The sequence below is a fragment of the Sinocyclocheilus grahami genome, unplaced genomic scaffold, assembly GCF_001515645.1.
Source record: "Sinocyclocheilus grahami isolate Dianchi unplaced genomic scaffold, SAMN03320097.WGS_v1.1 scaffold59.1, whole genome shotgun sequence".
Lineage (NCBI taxonomy): Eukaryota > Metazoa > Chordata > Actinopteri > Cypriniformes > Cyprinidae > Sinocyclocheilus > Sinocyclocheilus grahami.
This window is the reverse complement of record NW_015505238.1, coordinates 921,924-931,161: the sequence shown is the minus strand read 5'-3', so window position 1 is coordinate 931,161 and position 9,238 is coordinate 921,924. Positions and strand designations below refer to the sequence as shown.

The 9,238-nt window shown below is 37.8% G+C and overlaps 1 protein-coding gene across 1 annotated transcript in view; it reads left to right on the top strand.

The window, feature by feature from the left end:
• The first annotated feature begins 860 nt into the window (after nucleotides 1–860).
• The window catches only part of LOC107584377 (actin filament-associated protein 1-like), a 48,281-nt gene continuing 39,903 nt past the window's right edge, over nucleotides 861–9,238 (top strand). The window contains exons 1-3 of the mRNA XM_016270964.1: nucleotides 861–1,242; nucleotides 8,029–8,157; nucleotides 8,327–8,409. Of these exons, the coding sequence (XP_016126450.1) occupies nucleotides 1,209–1,242; nucleotides 8,029–8,157; nucleotides 8,327–8,409 (246 nt within the window). The 5' untranslated portion in view covers nucleotides 861–1,208. The remainder of the gene's footprint in view (nucleotides 1,243–8,028; nucleotides 8,158–8,326; nucleotides 8,410–9,238) is intronic.

Here is a 9,238-nt window from a genome sequence, read left to right as displayed (position 1 = left end):
ATAGAACCTTTCAGATTAAGGTCTTCTAATGAATCAATAGATGATGTATAAACTTGACAGAGAAATATGTTCACTTGTGCTATAAAGCAGCAAACCTTTTTTCTGTCTCATCTCTTTCTCTGTTTCCCTTTATAATAGAGGCAGCATTTACTTTTCTTTCCTCCATAGTTCTATTCAACTTCTCGGCTGTTCAACCTTTCAATGTCAGCGTAAATTGTCAACTCTTTTGAAAATGATAATGTCTGGTCACTTTGTTTCTGCACAATTCTGTCAGTGTGATTGAGCCCTAATTAGATCATCTTTGTATGTTTTTGTAGTCGACTAAAATGTAACTATTTTGCCAAGTATAGTCTTTGATTGAACTCACAGGTGATTCTAAACTGCCCCTAAAAATAAGAAACCTTAGTTTGCTATATAACATCTCTGGCATTCTGCACTCCTTTACAGTGGAAACACGCATTAAAATACAACCAAATGCAGTTTTGATATACACAAAATGGCAAACAGTAACAATTACGTTTGATGATGACCTTTTTGTTTAAGATGAATCAAAATATTTGATTAGAAAATATATATACCTATAGGTCAATATAAATAAGAATCTACCCTTGAATGAGCTCATGTATAGTTTTTTAAACTTCCTTAGAATTAAAGTTTTTTTATTAAATACAAACAAGGATAAAGATGCTCTTGATCAGTCTGATGTAAATATTCTAATCTTGCATATGGGAGTAATACACTAAAGTATCCTCGTTAATCGTCCCTCTCCACACACATGCGCTGTATCCAGCTGTGGAATTGCAGAAGTGAGGCTACAGGGCGGAGAAAATAGGGAGAGGAAACTAAATAGAGAGGAAGGAGGTCCCACTTTTCGCCAAGCACGACATGGAGAGAAAGTGAGATATTTTACATCAAGTCTCTAAGCAGCTCCCCTTCGAAGGCGCAGCGGTTTGCTGTCGGCATCGCGATAAACAGAAAGCGAACAGAGCTGCTCTGTGTGAGGATCGAGGAGGGATTCAAGGGAAGTTTTCAGAGGAAACGAGACTTTGCCGGGCGCTAGCGAGCGGAGGTCTGCTGCTGGTTGGCACAGGGAGAACGCGGGGGAAACAGAGACGGCTCTGTTGTGCGGATTTTAATGAAATACAGCAGCTGTCGGACACACGCCTGCAACCTCTACCTACCCCGAGTTAGATGCGTTTGACTTTAAGATGCGGAGCGACCCCATACTGTTCGCCTCGAGGGGTGAGTGTCGTGTAGCTCCATGAGTGGATTCATTGTTGCACGCTTTGAGACCGTCGATTAATATCGCTGTCACCAGACGTTTCATTTATAGCATGAAACAACAATGTATCTTTTAGTGAGTTGCAATATCACAACAAACAAACAGTAATTTGTTAGAAACACATTTCTCATTCTGGACTATTCACGCGCTTCGAGTAAAGAACAAGTATGTCAAAAAGTTTTTCGGGTGAATTTGAACTATACAGTAAGTGAGAAAATACTATATATTTCATATAACGGACATTTCAAAGGCGACAATACCGTTTTGGACTGGGAAGAGCTGAGTTCATCCCGTGAGTCAGATTTTCTCCTTTAGCGTTTCTCTCAGGTCAGTTAGAAAAGCCGTTGCAATTTGAAATGTAGAGGCGGTAAATTTAATGACGTTGCAAGGAAGTCATTGATTGCTGTTTGTTTGCTGTGTTTGTTAGTTTGTATTATCAAACATGTTTTAAAAAGTGCTTGTCATTTTTAATGTTCAGATTTGCATTCATTTGAAACCAATTCTTTTAAATGATATTTGAAGTTGCAGTTTTATTAGCACTCTAGAATAATTAAATCACATTTGAGAACTGAACGATTCCAGTCACCCATAATAACGTCTTTAAGGGTGATACAGGTGCCCTGTTATCTTCTGTCACAGAAGTCTCTGCACTTTCAAAAACACAACTTGAGCTGGATAGGCAGGACGTCTGTGATTGGTTGGCTGGCTGGCAGCTGTGAAGTGTCAGGTATCCCGTACATGCATCACAGCTTTGCACTCTGTTAGATATGACAGAGCCCTATTGTCCACAATGGTTTAACAGTATCTGAGTGCAGGGCGTAGTATTGGTTTTTGTATGTAAAGGGCCAAGTGTGGTTTTGCCATAGCATTGTTGGGTATTATTACAAGGCTCTGTGGAATGCTTTCTTCTGATTGGTCAGTTGAAGTGGTTATACTTTATTTCTGATTGATTGTTGTCCAGAATATGGGAACATTGTCCATATCATTGTAGCAAAATAAACTCCTTTAGGTTAATACCAGACCCCTCTGCTTTGTTTCAGAGTCTTAATCGCACTGTTAGGGTTTATATTATCCCTTACATATGTTGGTGACACAACACCATTCTTTATTTGAAGTTTTGGCACTAAAACATGTCAGCATAGTTCCAGATGTGAACATTTTCCTTTTGGATTTGAACTATTCATCTCATTCTAAAGCTCATGCTTGGCTGCGCTGGTGGTTAATGTGTTTATTGGCATTTATGAACATGGCACAGTGTTGTTAGACCAGTCAGACATGGTACGAATTGGCACTCGATTACTGTGTGTGATGTGGGTATTGGTCTGCTAGCCTACTTGGCTTTATTTTAGGGGGTCTCTTCAACGACAGTTTCCATCGCTGATGACTTTTACATGTGCCAGAAACCCCCAAAGCCCTTCCTTCCCTCCAAGTAGAGATGTCTGAACCAAAAAAGATGGGAGGGAAGAAGATAACTCTTTAACTTTGCCTCGCTTCATCTTTTCCACCCACTCTGTCAACTGCTGCTAGGCTCCACTGTAGTCTTTTATCATATTTTTCTATTTTTTCCCTCTCTCAATTGCTACCATAAACATTCACTACTACTATATAAGAGAGTTAATTATAATTGTTCAATATTCAATTATTATTCAATATGCAGATCAGTGGGGGTGAGAAGCATAATTGTGGTCTAAACTAATTTGTCAATATTCATAGATTTACATAGCATAGGCTATTTGATTTAATATTTTACATTAATGTTACAAAATGTTAATATTCAAAATAAATTTGTCTGTTACACTACTGTTTGGGGTCAGTAAGATTTTTTAATGTGTTGAAAGAATTCTCTTATTTTCTCTTTTTTTTCTAAAAATACAGCAAAAACAACATTGTGAAATATTATTATGATTTTTTAATAGCTGTATTTAAAATGTATATATTTAGCCATTTATTTCTGTGATGTCAAAAAGCTGAATTTTCAGCAGCCGTTACTCTAGTCTTCAGTGTCAAATGATCCTTCATAAGTCATTCCAATATGCTGATTTGAAGTTCAACACATTTATTCTTATTATCAGTGTTAAATAGAGTTGTGCTGTTTAATATTTTAATGATACTTTTTTTATCTGGATTCTTTGAATAGAAAGAACTGAATTTATTTGAAATGTGAAAATCTTTACTTTTACTTTTGGTTAGTTTAATGCATTATTCCTGAATAAAAGTATAAATAGATAAATAAAAATACTGACCCAAAACATTTAAACGGTAGTGTACATATTCTGCAAAAACCAGATGACATCTGGGACAAGTAGGTTGCCTCTTTTCATGATTTTTCATTTTCTGCTAAATTGCATCACCAATTATTTACATTTTTCCCCCTAATAATATCTTGGATGATACATCATCATCCTGTACATGGTAAACTCATAAATATGCTACAATTCAGCCCAAGTACTGAAGTCATTGTTGGAAGGCAAATACACAAATGCTGGTGAGCATTCATAAATGCACACATAAAAAGTGGATGCAACACTTCTCTGCTTAGTTTCTCAGGCACCACAGAGTCTCCTCCACACTCTAGAAGGATGATTCTTAAATGTTTCTGTAACCCCTCTCTCCCACCCCTCTGCCCAATGTGGTTTAGGAGTTAGCACGCTGTAATTACACACACACACACACATACTCATAAACACACAAGTACGCATTTATGGACATAAAACCATTCTAAACCATCCTTTCATAATTGAAACCTCAGTATTTTTTTCATATGTTCATGTGAACATGTGGATTGTGCACACATATAATCTCAAACAGAGATGAATGTAATCACACAACTGAGATAATCTCTTATCGATGATCCCGGTGCGTTTGATATATGTGGCTACACAGATGCTGGTATTGAAGCCCATCATTAGTGGGACAGTGGAGTATCTGTTCAATATTTTCTTCTATCCTGTAGTTTTCTACTGTTTTCCTGGCATGTGTAGCCGAGTGGTGCTCTGGTGTGCCCTGGCCTGTGGCAGTGTGTGCGGTATCCATGATGAGGCCAAACCGTAAAGGAGCCTAATTTCACAAACCACAGACTAGTAGCTGCCTTATTCCCAGCTGCCACAAGTTTTGTTACTGGCACCCAGTGCCTCTTAGATCTTTGAGAGATTCTATACAGTATATAACCTATATTGATATTTTGGGTTCCAGTGAGACAGATATGAACAGGTGGACCACTCATTGAAAAATCAATGAGAGAAATTGTAACTGTCAATATGGTGGCTGTCCAATCTTTAACTTAAAGAGCCAATCATCTTATTGATAGAGTTTGTTTAATCTAAAACACAGATGCGAGTCAATGACATAATGTTAATTTTTTTGTATGTATCTATTCATTTATTAAAAAACACATTACAATGAGAAACGATAAACAGTTCTGCTATTGTACTGTTTTACAGTCGCAGTTGTTTGAAAGCTTTTTGTAAAAAAAAACCAATGCAATTCATTCAATTTCAGTTTTTTTTTTTATTGTTTCGATTTATGTAGATCAGGTTGTAAAATGTCATGTTATTTGACACCACCCACTTTTTAATGATGGAAATAATCATTAAGATGTGTAAACGTGTATATTCAAAGCATAATCATAATATTTATTTGTGAAATTTGAGTTTTATTTTTTATGTATTGTCACATTTTTATTACTGATTTGAAATTTATTTTGAAACATAAAAACTGTTTTGGAGATTTTAGGCAGATAGATGTTATTTAGAATAGAAAATTACTTTTACCACAATGGTTGCAGGGTAAACTGACTTGCTTTTAACGAACTTTGATATGACTCTGAAGGTGTTATAAGAGAGAACGGCATGCTTTTCTTTTTATCCATCCATCCATCTGTTCCTCCTCCAAGCTGTTCGGTGTGTAAGACCGGATCGGAGTATGAAGAGCTTGTATTGTATTTCAGTCATCACCAGCTCTCCGCCTGGATCCTGTCAGCAGACATGAAAGAGAAGCAATGCACTGGATGAGAGGTCAGCCTCCTTCAGAAAGGGAGGACAGACGCGCGAGAGGTCACATTTATGTTCTTGGCAGGTTTCTTAACCAAAGCAAAAGAGGTTGTTTGTTATCTTCTTTTTTCAAAGGTTTATTGTCAGTTGTCGTATCTTTCCTCTTCTGAAGTGAGAAGTGAGAAAAATGAATAGCATCTTGGCTCAGGCAGAAATAGAAATGGAGTGTGAGAGATAAAAGAATGCAGAATCGTGAGTGAAGGATGTGGGATGGTGGGTGTTCCACAGAAATTTGGCATGGGTTAGTGCCTGATTATATATATGGTAGGTCAAAGATCATGTGTGAGCATATGGATTCGAACGGTTCATTAAAGAGAACTGCTTTAAGATCTGATGGAAGAGTCAGATAGGATGACAGCACGGAGAGAAAGGTACTCTGTAATCTGCATGCATATACACACACACACACACACACATTTCCATCTGTGAATTTCAAGGTTGTTGTTGCTTTTCCGCGCAGCCTGGGTGGTAGACCATAACCACATATACATAGACACCTACGCAAATGTACACACATACTGCATCAGCACACAAATAATACCAGTTCTTGCATGCTGGCAGCATCACAATTGCTTTTGCAGACCACATCCCTCTATGGTATTGAATTTGGGTCGGAATAGTAGAATAATGTGATTTTTGTTCAGGAGAGACTGTGAGTGTTGTTTATTCTAAAAGTTCACTGGGTCAACTTGTCAAACTGGTCCTAGACAACCACCAAACCGAATACCATTCATTATTTCTCTCTGTCAACACTGAATTAAAATCAGCTTTGCTTGTTGAAACCCTTTCTGGCATGGCATCAGCCTTTTTCAGGTCGTTTTGGCAAGTATTTGTGAAACAAGACAAGAAGTTCTCTGTAAAATCTAATTTTGCTGACTTTGAGGCCTTTTTGAGTTTTTTTTTGGTTGGCATGTGTTAATATGTCTCTAATTTGTCATTCCTCGGCTGGAGGCATGTCTCTATTTTAAAGATGGGCTGTTTGGATGCATTGCTTGCTATCTTTCATCATTTAGCTTTGTTTACACTAGGGTTAGTCAATCGAGAGTATGTGAATGAAGAAGACTCAGAGTCAGAGATTTGTGATCGTGGGTGGTTGTGATTGTTTAAAGTTTTTCCCTTCTCCTTTCTCTCTTTTTCTCTCTCCCCTGACTTTGCCCCCAAGCATAGTTTGAAGGTGGTCCTCATTTTTGTGTGGCACTTGGTGCTCTTTAATATAGCGATTTGGTTTGCTTGGTTGGTTTTTAAAGTGTATTTCCTTTCATGTTGTTTGGCCACCATCACTGAAAGTGCTTCATTAGCTTTATTCAATCTGACATGTGCAAGCTGTTGAACAGGGAATAATAGAGGAACAACTGGAAATGGTATAAGCTTATTGGCTTTTTCATCATAAACAGCAATATGAGATCTAAGATCCATCAAAACAGTTGAAAAGTTCCTTTAAAAAAATGTGGTCACATTTTACTGCAGTTATTATACTTCAGTTATTTATTTTTTTACTTTTTTGTCTGATTTGAATACCACATTATTTTCAGGTAAAATATTCCGTATGCATGATTCCAGAATTATTAAAAGATTTTTCGGATTTTTTATTATAATTCTTGTTGATTTGCTAGACGGTTCCTGCAAAAGCCTGCAAGATATACTTATGTTTTTCATTTTAATCTTTGCTTAATTTATTATTTAAATTGAGATTTTGAAATCGCTACTAAAACAGGGTGTGCAGTAGAATGCATGTGTATTTATAAGATCACATCACCTTTGCGACAAGCAATTCTGGACAAAACCCTCTATAAAAGTGTGTTAATGAGTATTTCAGTGTGCTGTCCTATTGAAGTGTGATTGAAGTGTAGATTACAGACAGCATAACTGAGGAGCAGTTCAAGCGCAAACAGGGGAAATGTCTATTCAGTTAGACACGACTTACGAGAACATGTGATTTGAATTATCTAGCAAATCAGCAAGACTCCACTGATTAAATTAGATGTCCTTATGTAAAGGCACCCTAATGTCTTCCTAAATCAATCAGTGCTCAGCCAATCAGTTTAACTACGATGCAAAGAAAAAGTTTTTGTTGTGACTGTCTTTTGTATCCTTTTACAACAAGAACGGACACAAACCACTCCAACTTTAAATTTGTGTGATATTTATCACTAAGAAGAACTGCAATCTTGAGGGACAAATACCTGCATTCAAATGAACTATAGCCAACCTGAAAAAGACCAAACCTGAATCTAGACCAGCAGTCATAAAGTGACACACTCAATTTGCTATGTACACTTCATTTCATAGCACACTCTAATCAGTGAGCTCTATTCTCTGTTTTACGTCAAGAAACTGTCCCTACAGCAGCCGTCCTCCCCCCTCCAGCCCTCAGTCTTATGTAAACCTTCAGCTATGTGTTTGTATGGGCCTGAGACCATTGTAATGCTGTTTTATAGACCTCTGATTTTCCAGGGCTGCAATTCGCATTTGATAGCCTTTGATATTCCTCAGGTGCCGAGCCAACAGATACCCATAATTCACTGCTTTTTCCAGATGCCAGCCAACATTTCAGTGCAGAAAAGCACATGGCACATCTTTACAGTGGCAATATGAGAAAATCAACAAAGCAGAAGATTTGCTGAAACAAACTTGGTAGTTCGTCTTCTGAAGCTCCTATTGTGCTTATTGAACATCTGATTGCATGTGTTTTTTCAGCGATGGAGGAGTTGTTGGCAGAGTTGCGGGTCTTTCTGGAGTTGTTGGACAGAGAGTATTTAACTGCTGGAGTGAGAGAGAAGAAAAAGCAAATATTAAACATCCTGCACAGAGTTCTAGCAACTAGAGGTGAGTCCAAACCCCCTTTGGCTACTCATTTAACCTTTGACCTCAGCTGAACTATTCACACTTCACCACATCTCTTCATCATAACTCATGTCTCTTTAAAACCTGCATCAATTTAGTTTTTTTTTTTCAGTGATGTGAATTTTTTTTTATCTGTGTTTTGCTCTTTCAGAGCCCTCATGTAAAACAGAGATACACACCTCTCTCCCGGCCCCTCCTCAGATGCCCCTTCCAGAGATTCCTCACCCCTGGATGGTAAGATGTGTATATTATTACAATTAATACAGCAAATACTATACTATAACTAAACCTTTTGATTACCTTTTGATCATATTAAAAAATTCACTTGTGTTACTTTAAGGGATAGTTCACCCATAAATGAAAATTTGATGTTTATCTGCTTACCCCCAGGGCATCCAAGATGTAGGTGATTTTGTTTCTTCAGTAGAACACATATGATGATTTTTAACTTTAACAGTTGCAGTCTATAATGCATGGCAATGGTAACAAAATCTATGAGAGTAAAAAAAAACATGCACAGACAAATCCAAATTAAACCCTGTATTTATATAATTTTTTTTACCTCTAATACACCACTATGTCCAACTGTCTTTGGGCGCGCGCACGGCATCCGGTGCGTGAGGTGTGTACGCGCTCTGACGTAGTTTACGCAAGCGCCGGAAGTGATCTCTCGCGCGTATACGTCACTCATTGTTTACACAGTGCACAGTCATTTTTAGGTACGACGGCTAATCAAATGGTACTTGCTTGCACTTATCCGGATTGGTCAAACCGACTTAAAACTAAAAGATTACGTTCTCTCTCGCAAACTCATTCGGGAGTGGTGACTTTCCACATATTCCCAACTTCTGAGCCTGCACGCCTGAAGTTATGGTTGATTGCTCTTCAGCTGGATATCAACACACCCATTAGCGTAAACTATGCCAGAGCGCGTACACACCTCACGTACCGGATGCCGTGCGCGCGCTCAAATCAGTTGGACATAGTGGTGTATTAGAGGTAAAAAATTATATAAATACTGTTCGGTTTCTCGCACAAACCGATCGTTTCGTGTCTTAGGACA